At 37.6% G+C, this 22,032-nt stretch overlaps 1 protein-coding gene and 1 long non-coding RNA gene across 3 annotated transcripts in view; one reads left to right on the top strand and one right to left on the bottom strand.

The window, feature by feature from the left end:
* The window catches only part of BRWD3 (bromodomain and WD repeat domain containing 3), a 162,992-nt gene extending 152,551 nt beyond the window's left edge, over positions 1-10,441 (bottom strand). The window contains exons 1-5 of one of the 2 annotated variants that reach the window (XM_044937371.2): positions 10,176-10,441; positions 9,984-10,042; positions 9,751-9,780; positions 9,286-9,345; positions 7,293-7,331 (exon numbers count right to left, since the gene is read on the bottom strand). In XM_044937371.2, coding sequence (XP_044793306.1) covers positions 7,293-7,331; positions 9,286-9,345; positions 9,751-9,780; positions 9,984-10,042; positions 10,176-10,206 — 219 coding nt within the window. In that variant the 5' untranslated portion in view covers positions 10,207-10,441. The remainder of the gene's footprint in view (positions 1-7,292; positions 7,332-9,285; positions 9,346-9,750; positions 9,781-9,983; positions 10,043-10,175) is intronic. The other variant, XM_025276957.3, reaches the window with a different exon arrangement.
* On the top strand, positions 9,900-21,625 carry LOC123332005. Its single transcript, XR_006548826.2, has 2 exons — positions 9,900-10,031; positions 21,189-21,625. It is a non-coding gene; the product is annotated as an uncharacterized LOC123332005 (long non-coding RNA).
* The last annotated feature ends 407 nt before the right edge of the window (positions 21,626-22,032 follow it).

Below are 22,032 nucleotides of genomic sequence, written 5' to 3' on the forward strand. Positions count from 1 at the left end.
TAGAATTACTCTCTTATAGAAACCTGTCAGATTTATGTCTTTTTTATGGCTATATAAATTTTATTAAGAATCAAGCAGCAAGAAAAGGACAAAAAATAAATAAATATAATCTTACTTCAAAAAACCCTTACTACTTAAAGTTGAATATTCCAACAATTATGTCTTAAACTGAAATCTTAGGCCCCCTGGCTACTTCATTTTATAAAAACAATGATGTTTAGGGACTTCCCTGATGGTCCAGTGGCTAAGACTCCAGGTTTGACCGTTGGTCAGAGAACTAGTTCTCACATGCCACAACTAAGAGTTTGAATGCTATAAGTAAAGATCCCACATGCAGCAACAAAGATCAAAGATCCTGCCTGCTGCAACTAAGACAGATGTCTGTGTACACCCAAATAAATAATGAAAACAAATTTAAAAAAAAAAGGTGTTTGATTTTCAGGTGTGTGTGTGTATGTGTATGTGCATGCGCACACGGGTGTGCACGTGCACGCTCATTTCTGTCTGACTCTTTGTGACCCTGTGGACTGTAGCTAGCGAGGCGCCTCTGTCCATGGAATTTTCCAGACAAGAATACTGGAATGAGTTGCCATTTTCTACTCCAGGGGATCGTCCCAACCCAGGGATTGAACCTACGCCTCTTGTGTGTCTCCTGCATTGGCAGGTGGATTCTTTACCATTTGCACCAACAATCATATAAACTTTTTATCATTTCCTCAGTAATTATTTTAAAACACAGAATCATTAGTTAAGCAACTAAAACAAGGCTCATCTACTCTCAAATTCTCCCCCTTGAAAATCTGCATTATAAACTATTAAATTTTTTCACAAGTTTGCTTTTCACCCTATACAACAGAAACATTACTCAACTTCTAGGCTGCTGCTGCTGCTGCTAAGTCACTTCAGTCGTGTCCGATTCTGTGCGACCCCAGAGACAGCAGCCCACCAGGCTTCCCCGTCCCTGGGATTCTCAAGGCAAGAACACTGGAGTGGGTTGCCATTTCCTTCTCCAATGCGTGAAAGTGAAAAGTGAAAGTGAAGTCGCTCAGTCATGTCTGACTCCTAGCAACCCCATGGACTGCAGCCTACCAGGCTCCTCCATCCATGGGATTTTCCAGGCAAGAGTACTGGAGTGGAGTGCCATTGCCTTCTCCCAACTTCTAGGCAGTCCCATTCAAAAATTCATTCCTCTAAAATCAATAAAAATTTGATTATAAAACAGTACTAGAGGAACATAGATTCTATCAACACAATGGCAATAACAATATTTTTGAGTTTGAACATGCTCTTCTCCTTTAAATAAAATTAGCAGGCTTCCAGACTTTATCAGCACAGTTCTTGCAATAAGTTTCTTCTAAATCAAACTTCAGGACTTTTAAGTGGTATAAACATTTACTTCAATGCATGTTCTTTGATTAAAGCTGGAATTTCTTAAAGGTGATCTTTTTAAACATAAGAACTCTTATCTACGCTCAGTAATTATATTTCTAAGTTTTTAAAAAAATTCTATATTAGAATTACATGTGACTATAATGCAATATATAATAAAATATAATATCAAAAGTATGTATTAAAAATTCTATGAAATTAATGCCTTATTCAAAGCCATTTTTTGACTAAAATTCAAAGCATTCTAATTTCAATTATTTAACCAAGTTTCTCTTTCTGGAATATAATGACCAACAAGTAACAGAACAAGTGCTTTCGGATTGGAAGAACAAAACCATTCTCTAAAAACACAGTTCAAGAGTATAATACAAACTTCTGCATTATTTTGTAAAAAAAAAAAAACTCCAAGGAGTTAAATTATAAAACTTTTGAACTGGAAGGATCCTTATATATAATTAATTCCACATCTGAGTAGGAAAAACAGATTCAGAGAAGTGATGTCCAATGGTCACAATGAATGGATAGCAATCTGGGTCTCTCTGCCCACTGTTATTTCTATTACTGCCCCATTAAGGCAGCTGAAAAATAACGGTAATTAACACAAAGACTGCAAAAAATTAAAACTATAAATCTGAATAAACTGAAAGAAATTAAATGAAACCTAGATTATAAATAAACCTTAACAGGAAGACTAGCTGACCTAAACAGCAAATCTAACAACTGAAATTACCACACTTCAGAATCATTATGACTACTGAGAAGACCAGAGAGATCCTACTAGTCATAATTAGTTAAAAGAAATCCAGTTGGGCACTGAATAAAACACAAAGCGTCCCTAATCTCAGGGGGCCAGGCATGCACCAAGAGCTATATTTGAAATACTAATTTTCTGATGGCCATGATAGTATTTTTACTTTGGCATTTTGAAATAATAGGATCAGACAAGTAACTAAAAAACGAAGAAAACAGAATTGTGTATTTTATTTTCTAACTAAAATCATGACTACACAGGAAAAATGAAGAATGAAACTGAGAAATATGCTCAAGAAGTAAAATGCAACATTTTATCTGAGATTTAAAATGTTCTTTTTTCTGGTGGAGGAGGGGGAAGAGAAAGAGCACATGCATAGTTTATCACCGGACTTTTTGATATATAGGGACAGAAAATGAAACAGATTTTGAAAAATACAGCAAGGCTTTAAGATAAGCATGATACTCTGAAGTCTAAGAGCCTGAATTACTCAGGTTCTAAAACTGAGTAGCTGTTACTCCTTTTGGGAGTGTGACACAATAGAAAAGACTTGGATTTGAATTTTTCCAGCATCCCCAGGCTCCTACTTATGTGACCCGCAAAGTTATTCAGCCTCTCTGACTCTGAGCTCCCTCATCTGTAAAACAGGGAATAATGATAGCTACTTAATATTATTCGTAAAACAAAACAAAACAAACAAAAAAAAACCATTCACTTATGCATTCATTCATTCAGATGTTTAAAGTATAGGGATATAATGAAAGATTAAATTGCTGCCCCAAGAGAATCCATAGTCCGAGTTGGGAAAACTAGTAGATAGAAACAAATCAAATCTACAAGTGCCCAGAGGTTTAGTACAGAGAACTAAAGGAATAAAGTACAATACCTCATTCACCCTGGGGTAGGGGTTCATGTCCAATTTCACACCTGGATTCAAAGTGAAAGTTAACAAGAGAGACAAAGAGAAAGCATTCCAGGCAAAAAGAAAACACTTTGCACAGTGCCTAGTACATATATCTCCTCAAGGTTTAAGATGTACCTCCACAACATTAAGTTAAAAAAAAAAAAAAAACCAAATACTATCCGGAGTACCATCTGATTTTTAAGGAAAAAAATGCATATACTTGTACAAAAAAGAATGAAAGAGAACATTAAAAATTAATAGTTTATTTTCTGCTTGATACATTCCAATAAAATATAAATGTCTACAATATTGAATACTTTTATAATTTTAAAAAATTTGTTTTAATATTTGATGAATTTGAAGGAGAAATGAAAAACTGGGCAGCAAAGGAAAGAAAACAGGCCTTCCCATTGTAGTAATAATACTGGTTAACAGGGTGGGCTACAGTGTCAAGACTTCCTATCACTTTCTTTTGAAAATATTAATCATTGTTCATAGCATCTTTTTATTAGTTTTAAGATTTCCTCAGAAATGAAACAGGCAGAGCAATCCACCTAGGGCTCAAGTATTCTCTGGGTTATACTGCCTCAAGAAAGTACTAAAAGTACTATAACCTTGAGGTCAGATGATATCAAGACAAGAACTAAGGACCCACCCACATTCTAGAAGTTTCTCAGGAGAGAAAGGATCCAATGAAAAGAACTCCATACTAGCTAGCAGATTAGCATATGTAAAAAGGTATATACCATGAAACACTTTTTAAAAAGTTAAGAAAATTGAACAAATAAGAACTAGCTAATTATAAAGTGCCATGGTAGGTACTAAAAGGCATAAGAAAAACACTTTCAACAAGGTAATATAAAGTACAAGAAATAAATTAGCAATCATGTGTAGAAAATAAGATTAGGATAAGAAGAAATCAATCAGAAGGGTTGAGGATCTGTGCAACAAGACATGAGAAAAACATACCTCCCACTTCTTAAAAATCAGTGAATACTGTTCCAGTATTACACTGAATTATTTTCCATAATTCATAAAAATGCAAGTAACACTAAATATCTTTTGATATAATGATCATTCTTTGTTTGAGTTAACACAGATGCACTTCAAAAACACTCATTTTGGGCTCAATTCTGACACTTTCTAAATGCTCTTTTTTTAATGTTACTATTATATATGCCCCTTACCTTATAAAAAAAAATTACTAGGAAAATTGGGTAGTGATAATTAGCTAGCTAAGAAAACATAAATTCTGGGGTCATAGTTCTTCAGATTTTAATGCTGGTCATTCAAACTCTCTGTTCTATTTTTAAAATATAGTAAAATGTAGTAACCAACTTATTTGCACTCATTTGCATTCTTTCATATTTAACTCATTTGGTCCACATAATAACCTTGCAAAACAGGTAGGGGTTCTTATTTTATAAATGAAGAAATTGATTCTCTGAGAGGTTAAGTAACTTGCCCAGGGTGGCTCAGCAAGTAATGACTAAATATTATGGCCTTTTCTTCTACCCACAAAATTATATTTGAAAAATGTTAAAGGCATCTCTAAAATATGACATATACATTAAATTGACTTTAAATTACTATTTTAATCCCTACAAAAATTTATTAATCAATCAATAACCAACATCAGTAAAACTTTAACAAAAACACACAAACTAAATAGTCAAATGTCACAAAGGTTCTTTCGGGACAAAATTTTATAAGAAACATTCACCCAATACAAATTCTTACTCTCTTCATTTCCTTAATACCATCTCATTTGTACTGAGATACCAGTTTTCCTAGGACTGATGAGAAATCTCCAAAGGGATTTTAATCACTGAAAATGTATTCCTAGAGCCCAAGTGTGGGGGGAAAAAGCCAAGGATCAATCCAGATGAATAGCTAAAACTGATGTGGCTCAAGCAAATCAGTACCGAAGAATATCAATTTCCAGACACTGATTGCTGTCTGCCATACCTATCAGTTAGCATTATATCCACAAGGGGGTCAAGCAGCACATGCCTTTTGGTTTCCCACAATGCATTCTGTTCCTAACTATGGCTGTGTGTTCACATAACAGTTAATAAGTCACACATGCTTAAATTGCTTCCACACTTAGAGATGCAATAACCATGCTACTAGCACTCAAAGATCATTCTATAGTTCTACTGGACAATTTAAGCTATTACTAGTAACTAGAGAACAAGAGCTGGGTAAGAGGAGAAAAAAATACAGGTATGTCTGTAATTCAAATGTGGTATTTAAAAGCAGTTGGTGAGGATCAAATGAAATAATGTGAAAACATTTTTAAACTTAAGTATGTTAAATGCAGGTGTAAATTCTTATAATGGCATATATCACCATAGATGTATTACTTTTAAAGATACGAGTGAAGATTAAAATCTTGATAAAGTTTTCTTTTTTTAATATAGCATAAAACTGCCTCAAGTCTTTTCCATATAAAACAAAGGCAATACAATCTATGCCACTCCTAATGTAAGCACTAATTGGGTGCTTTCAATTCTATGGATGAAAAATGCTGAATAAATGTAAAAATATACATCACACCTAAAGATAATTATGTCTCTGGTTCAGTCTTATGATAGAAGTACCCACAAAATGATTCAAAAATCTTAAGGTATGTCTTTAAAAATGTTTCCAAGTCATCTTTCCAATATGTAAAATTTGTGTTTTAACAAAAACTATCCTCACTGTTCTGTCATTCCCAATAATCATCCCAGTAAAGCTCCAAGGAGGAAGCAATAAAATAGTGAACAATTCAACAGGGTCACCACAAATGAAAGGACATTTGTAATTATTTAAATTATCTACCTTAAGAAGAAGCAAATCTAATTCTATTATGTTGTAAATAAGTCAAGCAGAAATAAAGAAAAATACTCAGATCAAACTTCAGAAACAATCATTCTGACTTCAAATCTCTCCCTGTATTATTACAAAACTCTGAAAGTTAGTTTAGAATTTTCTAATGTCATAATCAAAAATGTTACAGTTCAACATATACTGACAAACATTCACCAAGACTCTTCTTTAAAAGGCACTTTATATCCCAACATGTTGATATTTGGCTGCAAGTAGGTTTAACAAAAAAAGCACCTTTCCTGGTGTTACAAATTATAAGTAAAACACTAAATCAGATTTAAGAAAGAAAAAGAGGGATTTTTAGACTATGTAATAGTAACAGTAGTAATAAGTGCTGAAGAAATCCAAGATATTATCTTAATATTCTTCTGGATAAATTAAGTTAAGCAGTATAGTTTTTTACAATTCAATTAAAAATATACATATGGACAGAAAGGCAGGATTTTTGTTTCAAGTAAGTAGTATACATGACTATGCAACTTCAGTATTTTGATATCCTTGTTTATACTCCTTTGCCTCTTTATTATGCACTTATATTCTTTCCTTTTAATATCCCAGTACATTTTAAGTTTGAAATTCTGCAATATAATTTAACATATAAGGTCACACTAATTAATAACACTTTGTCCTAAATTTCAATCAAAAATATGTAGCTAAATCAAAGATCACAGTTTAAATCCATTGTTCTAACAGCACTTTAAAAAATACCCCAAGAAAAAAATCCATCTCTCCTACAATGAAGCCACTCAAAATCTCACATCAGATTTGAAATCATTTTTATCAACAACTGATGAATCCAGCAATCAGTCTAACACTACACACTCAGTTCTCAGCCATTTCTTTTCCTTCTGTTCAAATTCTCATTCAGCTCTGCTTCATCTCCCCTTACAAAGAAATCTATAGGTAGAAAACAGACATATGACTAAAAATAAAACCATATTATCAAAATGTATTATCCCTAGAAAAATTGGATCCTGGTGTAGAAAAATAAAAGCATATATGTACAATATAAAAATTAAGTTAAAAAAAAAACACTATCTAAACTAAGGATAATATTAATAGAGAAATTCTGTGTATATAAAAATTAAAAATGTATAAGGAATTATAAAAACAATAAATTAAAAAGATAAAGGTGAAAATCAAGTATACACAGGAATATACAAATGGATTAACAGTAATTAAAAAATAACTTGCTAAAGTAAAAGCCTCACTAACAGAAAAGAGCTAATTAAATAAACAAAGAGGATTATTTTCACCTATTAAAGCCACCAAAAGATTTTAAAAATTCATTCTAAGTATCTAGATGGTTAGATTATAAATTAGTACAATCTCCTGGAGAGCAATTTTATAATATATAAAATGGATGAGACCCCTGACCTGATAACTCCACTTCAGAAATATAGCCCAGGAAAACAACTGGGGAAAAAAAAAGGGGAAAAAGCAGAATGACTACTTAACTATGCAAAGATATTAGTGAAAAACTGCAAGTAACCCAAATGCTCAACTAGCAATTGAGTTCTAATCACAGCAACTTAAATAAAACTGAATCTTTCCTTGCCATTAAAATAACAATAGCTATTCAAATATAGATAAGTATATGTAAAAGTGTTAAGAAAACATAAAGCATGAAGTGGATACTTATTGCAAATACATGAAAATATGCCTTTACAATATAAGGACAGGAAGTCTAGTAAACTGCGCTTTGTTTAGTTTTTTGTTTTTCTCTGTGTGTGTGCGTATATGTGTGTGTGGTTAGAAAACTGTATTTTTAATACTTTTGATGCTCATTTCCTTTTTACCACATCAAGTTAATTTTTAAAAAGTGTTTTCCTTTTAAAAAATGCTACTTGTTTAAAATGGTACACTTAGAGACAAATAAATGTTAACCAAAAAATTTGTCGATACAGCTTAGTATGAAGCACTATTTTCAAAACCACATTAGTCATGAAGTGTTAAAACATATTGGTAGGCATTGTTGTTTTTGCCCTTTTTTGGCAGGACTTCAGTCCAACAACAAGTTCTAACTACAGATTAAATAAACTGGAAATATATGCAATTTTTCAGAAATAATTTTTATCCGATAATTTTTGCCATTAATAATAGTACAGATGATGGAGTTTATCCTTATCGCAAGTATTATACCATTTTCTGTGCTTTGCAAAACTAAAAAAATTAGATTGGGTAATTAGCATGGCTTCATTCTTGTAATTTAATACAAAGAAAAATCAAATGAACACCAAAGTAATTTAAATATTGTCTTGCTGAAAGCAAACTTTAAATTATGTTATTTATATTTAGAGTCTACCATATCCCTCCAACTTTCTTTAATTTTCCTCCATTCCGATCTTATCGGAAGGAAAAGTGGCTGACCTTAGATTTTAGCAACATCATATCTTTCTCCTTCCACTTCCTTCCAACTGACTGTGCCAGTGGCTAACACAAGGTAACACCCCCCCCCCACCAAATAAAAAGGATCACCTTTTTGTGTGTGTCAATGCCAAACAGAAGGTGCATTTACACTATGAATTATATCTATAAGACAAACAACAGTCAATCTAATGCTTTTGGTCCTTTACTAAACTATATTCTATTTTAAAATTTTAAAAACCATTGTTGTCTCCTTGTAAATCCCAAACCGTGTTTCATTAGTCCTCAAAAAATGCATATAGTTCTTATCTAGTGAAATTTTAACTACACAAACGCGATTTAATAATGACTAAAGCTATTTTCAAAAATCTGAGCAATACAAAGATTATGCTATTATTCCGCAGTCGATTATCTAAACCTGGCAAATTTTGGAATTGGCTCGAAGCTCCCTATTATTTTTAACTGTGCCGTTTTTCCCGAGTCCCGTGTCTGTCAATTCCCCTTCGGAAGCCCCTTCGCAGTGCCGCCCGACTGCTCCCCACTAAAAAAAGGCTAAGCCTGGCCTCAGTTCCCGTATTTTAAGCCAGGACCAACCAGAGACCAGATTTCTTCCACTAATCCGGAACTCCCGGCTGTTACCAACGCTGTCATTGGCCAGCGTCAGTCCTTGGTACGTGCCCCAAGATAACCCCCGGGTTTCTCTCCTTTTTCCCCCTACAATAGGCCTTTCCTGATGTTTGTAACATATTTATAAACCACAATACGGCATCTCTGATAACCAACTCACATTCTTCAAAGTTTTCGGGTGGAAACAAACGAGGCCAAGGGGAGGGCAAGATACCTTTTCTCCGACTCGCCAAGAGGGGGGAAGGGACGTTCATCGGCTCAGCACCGAGCTCTAGAGCCGCGTCGGTAGAAGGGTCGGGGGTATGCTGGGGGTACAAGGTGGTGGAAAGGGAGTGAAGAAAGAGTTGGGTTGAGTTGAAATGAAAACTTTACTCACCAGATCCTCGAAGCTTCTTCGGTGCTCTCTCCCCTCCCAGTCTAAGCGGCGCGGAATAAGCTGGGGGCCGGCAAAAAGAAAGGGTGGAGGGGGCAACGATAAAGGCCAAGCCTCTGTTCCGCATCAACCCGACCCAGCTTGGGTCCGGGTCCTCGACCCTTGGCGTCTTTATTTCTCTGGCCTGATAGCTGTTGTCTCAGAGCTAGACGAGTGTGGGGGGGAAGGAGGCCGAGGAAGAGGAAATCCTGAAAAACCACCTCCCACAAGCATAAAATGGGGTGAGTTAGGACCCCAGAGATATCCGCCCCCTTTGAGGGAAGAAGCCGGTTCACCCCAGTAGCAAACAGCTATGAGTGCCCAGATCCGAGGCTCCCTCCCAGCCCTTGCCCTCCGCCCCTTACTTGCCCTCCCCTTCCTCCAGTCTCACCCAAACCCTACCCACCTCTTCCCGAAGGGGCTACGTACCTGATGCTCCTCGAGTTCCTGCACTAGCACCTGAGCAAAAGGGAAACACGGATTATGACGAGCAGCTCGGGCCATCACCCATTCCTCCCTCCCCAATTCGAACCCAGCCGCTGACTGTAGAGCTACTCAAGGCCGGCCTTTACCTCAACCACAACGAAACCGCACACTCTGCTGCCTCGATTTCCCCATTGGAACCATTCCCCAAGACTCCCAGATCTCCTTCCCCTTCTCACCTGAGCGGATTTGTTGCAGGGTCCGGATTGCAAGAATCTAGCGATCAGGTAATACAGCTCTGAGGAAAAGGAGGGGGGGGGGGTGGGAAGAGGTTGAGAGGGAGGCAAAGAGAAATAGAAGCTTTTTCAAAAGAAACTGACAGCCGCCGCGCTAAGCCCCCATCCTCTTAACCCCCGGACACAGCCACCCACCGGCTTCGATCTGGGTAGGTGCCGCCGCCATCCTTTTCCTGGGGGGGTTTGGGGGCTTCGCTCCAGAGGGGCTGGCGGGGGAGAGTGGGGGCGCTGTCTCTATTGTGGTGAAGCCCCCATGCCCAGGAGTCCCGCCGCTTCCGCCGCACTCCGCGTCCCAGTTTCGGTCTTTCTCGGATTCATCGCATCACGTTTCGACCCATAGATATTCTAGCCCAAGAGCTGAGGAGGCGGAGGAGGAAGGAGAGTAAGAGAGAGAAGAGGAGGGAGGAGCCGAAGTGTCGGAGGGGTGGGCGGGGGCAAAGGGGGTGGAGAGAGGGGAGGGTAAAAACTGTAAGAGGTAACTGCAGCGCTCGTTGTTCGCCGCCAGGGGCACTAACGCAGCCGCCAGTCCTCCTCTCTCCTAGACGGCCACGGTTGCCTAGCTACTACTCCCAGAAGGAAGGGGAGGTGCTAACTGATGGCCGACACTCTGGCAGCCGCCGCAGAACTCGGTGGTGACGTTCCCTTCCGCGAGCCGCTGAATCCGTTGCCCTTCCTGTGAGAGCAGTCAGGTCCTTTCCTGTTAAGGACTTTTCCCTCTGTCTGGTGATGAGGGACTTGTGAGGAGCCAACTTGACTCAGCGTCTTTCTTAGATTTCCTCACGGCACCAAAGTGGCTTTATTTTTTTGCCTCTCTTCCACCGAAAGGCGGTTAGCCGCTAAAGGATCTTGTGACTGAGAAAGAAAAGGATCCCCTACTTCGTGGTCACTTGTTTTTCTTTAAAATGATTTTTGTACGGGATGAAAATGCTGTGTAGTTAGCAGTCCAGAGGGCAGGGCTCATACTGTTACAGAGAAAGAGCAGCTATCAAATGTCCCCTGGTTCTGATAAATATTTCAGGAAGAATTAGCTGTCAGACATGAAGCATTTTACTTTTCCACTTCTGAATGGTTCAGTTCAGTTCAGCCGCTCAGTCCTGTCCGACTCTTTGTGACCCCATGAACTGCAGCACGCCAGGCCTCCCTGTCCATCATCAACTCCCGGAGTCCACCCAAACCCATGTCCATTGAGTCAGTGATGCCATCCAACCATCTCATCCTCTGTCGTCCCCTTCTCCTGCCCTCAGTCTTTGCCAGCATCAGGGTCTTTTCCAATGAGTCAGCTCTTCACATCAGGTAGCTAAAGTATTGGAGTCTCAGCTCAGCATCAGTCCTTCCAATGAACACCCAGGACTGATCTCCTTTAGGATGGACTGGTTGGATCTCCTTGCAGTCCAAGGGACTCTCAAGAGTCTTCTCCAACACCACAGTTCAAAAGCATCAATACTTCGGCGCTCAGCTTTCTTTATAGTCCAACTCTCACATCCATACACGACCAATGGAAAAACCATAGCCTTGACTAGATGGACCTTTGTTGGCAATGTAATGTCTCTGCTTTTTAATATGCTGTCTAGGTTGGTCATAACTTTCCTTTCAAGGAGTAAGCATCTTTTAATTTCATGGCTGTAATCACCATCTGCAGTGATTTTGGAGCCCAGAAAAATGAAATCAGCCACTGTTTTCACTGTTTCCCCATCTATTTGCCATGAAGTGAATGTTTAACACATGTCATATCTGTCCCTTTCCTATAGGGTAATTTTCAGTTGTGTTTTCAAATACTGCCAAAATACTTTTATGTTAACCATGGATTTTTATGCATTATTTCATATCTGTATGCAAGGTATTTTACAGGTTTGGGGCAATGTTTGTTATTTAATATAAAACGCCTAACTCTTAGTATAATACTGATTTTCAGTATTTGGTTACTGAACTCTTTAAGTGATGAAAGGATTTGTAGAGTAATTGACACATATAATGAACAGTCTTCTTCCCTATTTTCTCTTTCAGTTCAGTTCAGTTGCTCAGTCTTTTCTAACTCTTCACGACCCCATGGACTGCAGCATGCCTGGTGTCCCTGTCCATCACCAACTCTTGGAGTTTATTCAAATTCATGTCCATTGAGTTGGTGATGCTATCCAATCATCTCATCCTCTGTCGTCCCCTTCTCCTCCTGCCTTTAATCTTTCCCAGCATCAGGGTCTTTTCCAATGAGTCAGTTCTTTGCATCAGGTGGCCAAAGTATTGGAGTTGCAGCTTCAGTATCAGTCCTTCCAATGAATATTCAGGACTGATCTCCTTTATGATAGACTGGTTGGATCTCCTTGCAGTCCAGGAGACTCTCAAGAGTCTCCTCTAACACCACAGTTCAAAAGCATCACTTCTTCAGTGCTCAGCTTTCTATATAGTCCAACTCTCACATCCATACATGACTACTGGAAAATCCATAGCTTTGACTAGACGGACCTTTGTTGGCAAAGTAATTTCTCTGCTTTTTAATATGCTGTCTAGGTTGGTCATAGCTTTTCTTCCAAGGAACAGGCATCTTTTAATTTCATGGCTGCAGTCACCATCTGCAGTGATTTTGGAACCCCAAAAAATAAAGTCTGTCACTGTTTCCATTGTTTCCCCATCTATTTGCCATGAAGTGATGGGAACAGATGCCATGATCTTAGTTTTCTGAATGTTGAGTTTTAAGCCAGCCTTTTCACCCTCCTCTTTCACTTTCATCAAGGCTCTAGTTTTCTCTTATGTAATGTCATGTTCCCACCTCAGATCAGTCACTCAGTCGTGTCCAACTCTTTGTGACCCCATGAATTGCAGCACGCCAGGCCTCCCTGTCCATCAGCAATTCCCAGAGTTCACCTAGACTCACGTCCATCGAGTCAGTGATGCCATCAAGCCATCTCATCCTCCGTTGTCCCCTTGTCCTCCTGCCCCCAATCCCTCCCAGCATCAGAGTATTTTCCAATGAGTCAACTCTTTGCATGAGGTGGCCAAAGTACTGGAGTTTCAGCTTTAGCATCATTCCTTCCAAAGAAATCAAGCCCTGACCAAAAAGTTCTTAATGGAAGCTGAACCTGATGAAACCAAAAATGCTGTTTAAGCTGCATGTACTATTTAAAATGAAATATTCCAATTTGAAGGTTCACCTTTTAAGGTTAGGGCTGGATTCTTAGGAATTTGATTTCCTCCCACAGAGCTCAGCTAGTGACCACAGTGGGCCTAGAATTACATCATACTGACATAAACTTAGCATACCTTGGTTAGCTCTCACTCTAGCCATTATTTTCCCCTCAGAGAGAACCACACAAGATATGTGATATGATAGGTCTGTCTTAGGTCATTATGCTATAGTACTTGATAAGACAAATGCCATTAACTAAAAAAAATAGATATTGAAAATATATATAAGCCCTATATAAGTAATTGCGAGTAGCTCAGCAAAACACCAGACTGAATACATTTTACAGATCAAGTATAATATATATAACAGTTGACATTAAGCCATTACCATGTACAAAGCACTTTACATAATTTATCTCATTTAATCTTTATAATGATACTAGGAGGTAGTTTCTATTGTTGTCTGCATTTTACAAATGATAAAAATACTATATGACTGTACAACTCACTTACATATTCTTTGTGTATAAAATGTAATAATATTTGCCATCCCACTTCAAAGGAACTGCTGTAAAAGTAATGTGAATATATTTGTATCATATTTCAAATTTTATAGGGCATTGTTATTTCCATGATCCTCAGTATCAATCTAGGTACACACAGGAGAGAAAAAGCACACAATAATTTGAATAGAAAAAGTTTAAGGTACAGAATTATTAACAATAACAGAAAATAACAGAAGATTGGAATAATGAGGAATTACCTAATAAGGTGTAATGAGAACTCAAAAAAAAAAAAAATAGAAATAGAAGACATAGTATATAATATAATGTGCTCAGTCGTGTCCAGCTCATTGTGACCTAATGGACTGTGGCCTGCCAGGCTCTTCTTTCCATGGAATTTTCCAGGCAAGAATACTAGAGCTGGTTTTGATTTCCTACTCCAAGGGATCTTCCCAACCCAGGGATCAGGCCTGCTGTCTCCTATTGGCAGGCAGATTCTTTACCACTGAGCCACCTGGGAATCCCCGCATCTGTTTTTTAGAATAAGGCTAATGCTTTGAATTATTTTGTTGAAATTAAAATCACCTGTGGGGCTTTCCTGGCTGCTCAGTGGTAAAGAATCCACCTGTCAGTGAAGGAGATGGGTTCGATCCCTGATCCAAGAAGATTTCACACACCTCAGAGCAACTAAACCCATGTGGCACAACTGTTGAGCCTGTGCTCTAGAGCCTGGGAGCCACAAATACTGAAGCCCACATGCCCTAGAGCCTGTGTTTTGCAAGAAGACCCAGCACAGACAAAAATGAATAAATAAATAAAATTATTAAAAAATCACCTGTGGCTAAAATCTTAACCCTGTAGCTAAAGGCTTAACTGGGAGGAGAAGGAAATTTTTATAAATTAAAGCAAATATGGATTTATGTAGAAAGAGTCAGGAATGTTTACCTGATAGGTGTGTTAGTTACAAGGGCTGCCATAACAAATTATTGGGTTGACCAAAAAGTTCCTTTGATTTTTAAGTAAAAATTAAAGACACAGCTTTCATTTTTACCAAGAAATTTATTGAATAGTGTGTCGCCATTTTGTTCCACTACCTTCTGCCATGTTTCAGGTAACTTCATAATCCCATCTTAACAAAACTTTTTATTTTTTGAGCAAATAACTGTTCCAGGTGCCTTTTTACAGTCTTCCAGGGAGTGTTCTTGCCTGGAGAATCCCAGGGACAGGGGAGCCTGGTGGGCTGCCGTCTATGGGGTCGCACAGAGTTGGACACGACTGAAGTGACTTAGCAGCAGCAGCAGCAGCAGGGAATTGAAATTTCTTCCATTAAGATAATTTTGTCAAGACTGTAATTAAATGGATATCTGAAGGTGCAGTGTCTGGTAAATACAGTGGATGAATCAGAACTTCCCAGCCAAACTGTAACAGTTTTTGCCTAGTCATCAATGAAACGTGCAGTCTTGCATTATCCTGATGGAAGATTATGCATTTTCTGCTAATTCCAGATGCTTATCATTAAGTGCTGCTTTCAGTTGGTCTAATTGGGAGCAGTACTTATTGGAATTAATTATTCGGTTTTCTGGAAGGGGTTTATAATAGATGGCTCCCTTTCAGTCCCACCATATGCATAACATCACCTTCTTTGGATGAAGATCAACCTTTGGTGTGGTTGATGGTAGTTCATTTCACTTTCCTCACCATCTCTTCCATTCCATATTGTTGTACAGTATCCAGTTTTCATCACTGGTCACAGTTTGTTTTAAAAACAGAATGTTTTTGCTACGTTTCAGTAGAGAATCATATGTGAAAATAGGCAAGAATGCCCCCCATCTCCCCCCTCCCAACTTAACTTACTGCAACCCAAGCATCAAAGCGATTAACATAACCAAGCTGATGCAAATGATTTTTGACACTTGATTTGGATATTTTGGGTATGTCAGTTATCTCCTGCATTGTATAACATTGATTGCTCTCAATTAATGTCTCATTTTGATCATTATAAACTTCAACTGGTCTACCTGACTATGGAGTGTTTTCCAACCAGAAATCTCTAGCATGAAACTTTGTATACCAATTTTGACACATTTAATTAGTCACAGCACCTTCTCTATACACTGCACAAATCCTTTTTGTGTGTTTCAGTTGCATTTTTTACCTTTCTTGGAATAATAAAGCATAATATGCTGAAAATGTTGCTTTTTGTCTTCCATCTTCAATATTAAAATGGCTACACAAAAATTCACCTATTTTGATTTTTTTTTTAATTCATGCTGATATGACAGCCGTCAAAATACAATCTAACAAAATTGTTCCAAATGAAGTTAAAGACAACTTAAGCACTATGAGAGCCATATTAAGGAAACTACCAAACAAACCTTTTGTGGTATTTAACCCAATACTACAAACTGGGCAGCTTAAAATAACAGAAATTTGTTTTATGAGAGTTTTGGAGGCCAGAAGTCTGAAATTAAACTATCACCAGGCCAGAATTCCTCAAAATTTCTGGTGAAGAACCCTGTTTTCAGCTTTGATGGCTCCTGGCATTCCTGGAAATTATGGTTGCCTAACTCATATATCAGGCTTCCCAGGTGGTGATAGTGTTAAAGAACCTACCTGCCAATGCCAGAGACTTAAGAAAGATGTGGGTTCGATCCCTGTTCCAGGAAGATTCCCTGGAGGAGGGCATGGCAACTCACTCCAGTATTATTGCCTGGAGAATCCCATGGACAGAAGAGCCTAGCAGGCTATCATCCATAGGGTCACAAATAGCTGGACACCACTGAAGTGACTTAGCATGCTTGAACTCAAATTTATGCCTCTGGCTTCACATGGCCTTCTTTCTTGTGTGTCCCTGGGTTAAACCTCCTTCTCTTTGTTCTCTTACAAGAATACCAGTCATTGGGGTTTGACCCCATCCCAAATCCAGATTAATCTTGAGCACCTTAACTTAGCTACATCTGCAAAGACTCTATTTTCAAACAAGGTCATATTCACAGGTACTGGAGGAGAAGGCATAGACATTTTTTTGGATAATGCATAACTAAACCCACAAAATATTTATTTTATTCTGACTCTATAAAAATCACATTTTAAGGGAAGATCAAAGTTGAAAATTTAATAGTTCTCCCCAGGATGGCCAAAAAGAAAAAACAAAAAAAAATAGGAAATTCTGAGATGGAGGGACAGAAGTAGTAAATAAGGAGATTAAGAGACTTTCCTGGCTTTCCAGTGGTTAGGACACCATGCTTTTACTGCTGTGGTCCCAGATTCAATCCCTGGCCAGGGAACTAAGATCCTGCAAGCAACTCAGCACTGCCAAAAAAGTTAAAAAATAAATTAATATAACAAACTTTGTAAATAAATAGTTGCTTTCTTTTCTTGTCTCCATTTCTTAAAATAACAAAATTATATATTTTGATAATTAAAATAACATGCTTTTACATTAAAAACATATCACATGCATTATAATATGTTATTAATAATTTATTTTAACACATGCATAGGTGTAATATAACAAAAATAGAGAAAAAAAGAGGGAAAAGAACTATAGAAGAGTATCATTTGTAGATCTCGAAAGAATGAATTTGGTATAAAATCAAACTGTATTCTATTAAGAGGTACACAGTCAGCCCTAGAAGAACCACTAAGAAAATAACTTTAAAAATAGTGAAAAAAAATTTTTTTTAAAGTTCAAAAAATAAAATTCCACTAAGAAGTATTTGCTTAGTGCAAAAGAAAGGAAGAAAGTAAGAGTAGGACAAAAAAGACATGAGATGTATAGAAAAAATATTAAAATGGCAGACATAAATTTAACTACATCAATAAAAACATTACATGTGGATGGATAAGTTTCACTTTTAGCATGATAGCATGAAGAGCTTTGTAGACCAGCTCCCCAGTTAAACTAGTAAAAATTATAAAATGTAAACAATCATTTAAAATTTATGAAAATGGTCCTAATGGCATAAAACAATTAAAAAAAAACACATGTTGAAGAAATCTACTAAAACTTTAATAACAGTGAAAGTTTATGGTATTTGAACCAAGACCCACTTCCTTCCTCTACCAACTGAAGCTTATCACTGCAGAGTAGAACGGCCAAGAACACAGGGCTCCCTCTCCCCTTGCTTCTCAGTTGAAGGGCTATATTCTCGTGTGGGAAAGGACATAAGTGTTTCTCATACTTCTGCCAGCTACCTATTGCTGAGGCTAACTTCTGAATAACCAAGAGGTGGTAGCCCCCTTCTTTTACCCAACCCCCAGTCATGGGACTACATCTTGGACATGATGGGTAGTATTGGGAATACTGGGGTTTCAATCACCCTTGCACCAGATTGAAGCACAGGAGATATATGCTAAATAGGCAAGGCAAAGAGACCTAGGCCTGTTGCTCCCTTCCTACACAGAGCACTCATCTCCAAAAGCAGAGATGTCAGAGAGAAGTGTGCTATTGTCCTGGCCCTCAGTACCAAAGCTGTAGCTCAGATATTTTGTCCTAGGGAAAAAACTGAGCTAAGAATAGAGAGCTCTTAATCTTCACCCAGAAGAACTGATTTCATTTGCAACAGAATAAAGAAATTCAAACCTAAAAGCACTCTAAAAAACAGTGAAGATAGTGGTAAAAGAGGATTTTAAGAAAATTGGTATATTCTTTGGAATTATGGGCTAAACCATAGGCTGGTTAGCTTGCAGAAAAGAAACATAGGAAAAAGACAACTGAAAAAAGCCCTCTTGGGAATTCCCTGGTGGTCCAGTGGCTAGAATTCTGCACTTTCACTGCAGAAGTCCCAGGTTAGATCCCTAGTTGGGGAACTGAGATCCCAGAAGCTGTGTGGTGAGACAAAAAAAAAAAAAAAAAAAAACTCTCTCCAGAAGTCAGAGCAAATCTCAAACACCAGCTTAGGGAAATCCCTCTTCAAAGGAGCCCAAATTTGACTGGATCAGACTGTGAAGCAATAATACCCAAGGGTATTGTTGAAAACAGTAGAGCAAACAGCAGGCAAATAATGAAATTTAAGAGCTGGAAGTGGTCAGAGAAAGAGACAAAGAGGACCCTGCCAAAATTAGTGTCATCCCAGGGTGATTGTATGCGTACTCAAAGCTACACCCTCTGAGGGTCAACATCAAGGTCTTCACATAGTGAAGTAAACAAGCACATAACAAAGACATGGAGGTGGAGGGAAAAAACAGTACCCAGAGTTGCTGCAATATGTCTAAAATGTCCAGTTTCCATTAAAAAAAAAAAGATATGCCAAAAAATAGGAAAGTATGAACCATACACCAGAGTAAAAAGGGGGGGGGGCAACAAAAACTTCCTGTGAAAATGATCAGATTATTTTAGATTTAATAGTCAAAGCCTTCAAAGTAACCATTATAAATATGCTCAAAAAACTAAAGGAAGCCATGATTAAAGAAGGAAAGTATGGCATCAATGTCATATCAAATAAAGAGTATAAAGATAACTTATATTTTTAAAAAATGGAGATTTGGGGTTTCAACAGAACAATAACTAAAATGTAAAACTCACTAGAGGGAATAAGAGTACATTTGAACTAGCAGAATAAAAGAATAGCAAAATAAAAATAAACCAGTAGGACTACATCAGACTAAAAAGGTTCTTCACAGCAAAGGAAGCAACAAATTAAAAAGGCAACCTACTAAATGGGAGAAAATATTTGCAAGTTATATATCTCATAATAGGTTAATATCCAAGTACATGAAGAACTCACACAATTCATTAACAAAAAACAAACAATTTGACTTAAAAATGGCAGAGAGGGAATTCCCTAGAGATCCAGTGGTTAAGACTCAGTGGTTTCAATCCCTGGTCAGGGAACTAAGATCCCCCAAGCCACAGGATGCCGGGGGGAAAAAAGGGGAGGGCGAGAATCTGAATACACATTATGCCAAAGAAGACATAATAGTTACATGAATGGATGCTCAACACTACTAATCATCAGGGAAATGCAAATCAAAACCACAAGGAGAAAAAAAGAAACACACAATGAGATATCACTTCACACCTGTTAGAATGGCTATCATCAAAAAGAAAAGAAATGACAAGTGTTAGCTAGGATGTGGAGAAAAGGGAACCCCTGTGCACTGCTGTGGAGAATGTAAATTGGTGCAAACACTTTGGAAAATGGTATAGGGTTTCCTTTTAAAAGCTAAACACAGAGCTAGCATATGATCCAGAAATTCTGCTTCTGGGTATTTACCTGAAGAAAATGAAACCACTGTTTCAAAAAGTATATGCACTCCCAAGTTCATTGCTGGACTTCCCTTGTGGCTTAGCTGGTAAAGAATATGCCTGCAATGCTGGAGACCCCGTTTTGATCCCTAGGTTGGGAAGATCCCCTGGAGAAGGGAAAGGCTACCCACTCCAGTATTCTGACCTGGAGAATTCCAGGCCAATACAGGGGACATGGATTTGATTCCTGGTCTGGGAAAATTCCACATGCCTTGGAGTAACTAAGCCCTGCGGGCCACAAGTACTGAGCCTGTGTGCCTAGACCCAGAGCTGGGCAACAAGAGAAGCCACCACAATTGCACAACACAACTAGAGGATAGCCCCCACTCACCACAACCAGAGAATGCCCTCATGCAGCACTAAAGACCCAGTGCAGCCAAATATAAATAAATAAATAATTTTTTAAAGAACGAGTACTAACATATGTGGCTTGGGAGTATTAGAAGGAAAGAAGAGTGAGAAAAGAGAGAATAAAAAAAAATTAGAAAAAATGATGACTGTTTATTGAAAAACAGTACTCAAAACATGCAGGAAGCTTGGTGAACTGCAATTAGGAAAAATGCAAAGAGATCCACAAATAGTCACATTATAGTAAAAATTCTGAAAAATAAAGACAAAGAGGAAGCCTGGAAATCAGCAAAAGAAAAATTATTTATGTCTTACAAAGGATGATTAAAAGCTGATTTCTCATCAGAAACAATGGAGGACAGAAGGCAGTGGACAACATATTTAATGTGCTCAAAGAGGAAAAAAAAAAATTAAAGGTGAATACTGTATCTATGAGAACTATCTTTTAAAATGAAGGTGAAATAAAGAAATTACCAGATAGAAAGTGAGACAATTTGTTGCTAGCAGACCCATTTTACAAAAGCTATAAAGGTGTCCAGAAGCATTTAACAGGAGGTTTCCTGTGTGCTGTTTTGGATCTTTCAGGAATCCTCTGTTCCTTATTAATTCCTGAAGGAGAGGGAAAGCCTCTCTTGGGGCTGAGGGATCCAGGCATTTCCTTCGTTAGTTTTTCAATATGGTGATAAGTACCCTCTTCCTTCTTGTGAACCATATGGTAAAAGTGATTGCTTACAACTCTCTCTCTCTTTAATATGAATCGCCTATGTTTTGTAAGTCTGGAATTTTAATCTTTATCTGAAAATAACTACCTTGTAAGACAGTATATATGCCCATACCATGTTGATTAAAACACCTCTGCTCCATCAGAGCTTTGGTCCCCGTGTCTTGCTTTCTTTCACTCTCTCTTTCTCTCTCTCTCATTTTCAGGCTAATTCTCTGGAGCGCAGAGGCCCTCTGGGTTCACTTTCCTGCCTGGGCTTCTAAGACCCTCTTGAGAAGGCACTCTGCACCTTCACCTGCCTCGAGAGGGTGCCTGAGGACTTCGTGAACAGAGCAAGCCCCATGTCAGGGACTTTATTGGTTTTCTGCATAAACCAAGGAATATCAGCCTCTTTCTCTATCCTTTACTTTCTTATCATCGACTCTGGACCACCAGGTTCAGTCCATTAAAGGACCTCAACACAATGGAAGTTATCTTGTCTGAAAGCAACTGAATCCAGATAAAAAAAAAAAATTTCAAATCCACACGGAAAACAAAACTCAATGGCAAAGATAACTGGATGAATTACAAAAGACAGTAAAAATATATTTCTCCTATATTGTTGAATTATTTTATGATTGTATAAAATAAAATGTTTAACATATCACATATAGAAGTGTAATATATTTGCAGATAACAGCAAACAGAAGGTGAGGAACAAAGCTGCATTGAGTTAAGAATGTAATACCATAGTAAGTCAGATCTGTAGGAATAAATGCAGAGTGCAAGAAATAACAAATAATCACATTAATATAACAAAAGCTATAAATATATACTAGCTCTTCTTCTCTTCACTTCTTCAAAAGATTAAATTACATAAGGTAATGGTTATAATAATATATTGTGTGGATTGAAAAATTTATAAATGTAATATGTTTAACAAAGGAGGAATGGAGTAGAGTCATATAGGAATAACATTTCTATATCTCCACAAAATTAAGTTAGTATAAATCTTAAGATGATTCTGATGATTTATAATGTACATAGTAAGCTTCAGAACCACTATGGAAA

This window comes from Bubalus bubalis, chromosome X (genome assembly GCF_019923935.1).
Source record: "Bubalus bubalis isolate 160015118507 breed Murrah chromosome X, NDDB_SH_1, whole genome shotgun sequence".
In the NCBI taxonomy this organism is placed as follows: domain Eukaryota; kingdom Metazoa; phylum Chordata; class Mammalia; order Artiodactyla; family Bovidae; genus Bubalus; species Bubalus bubalis.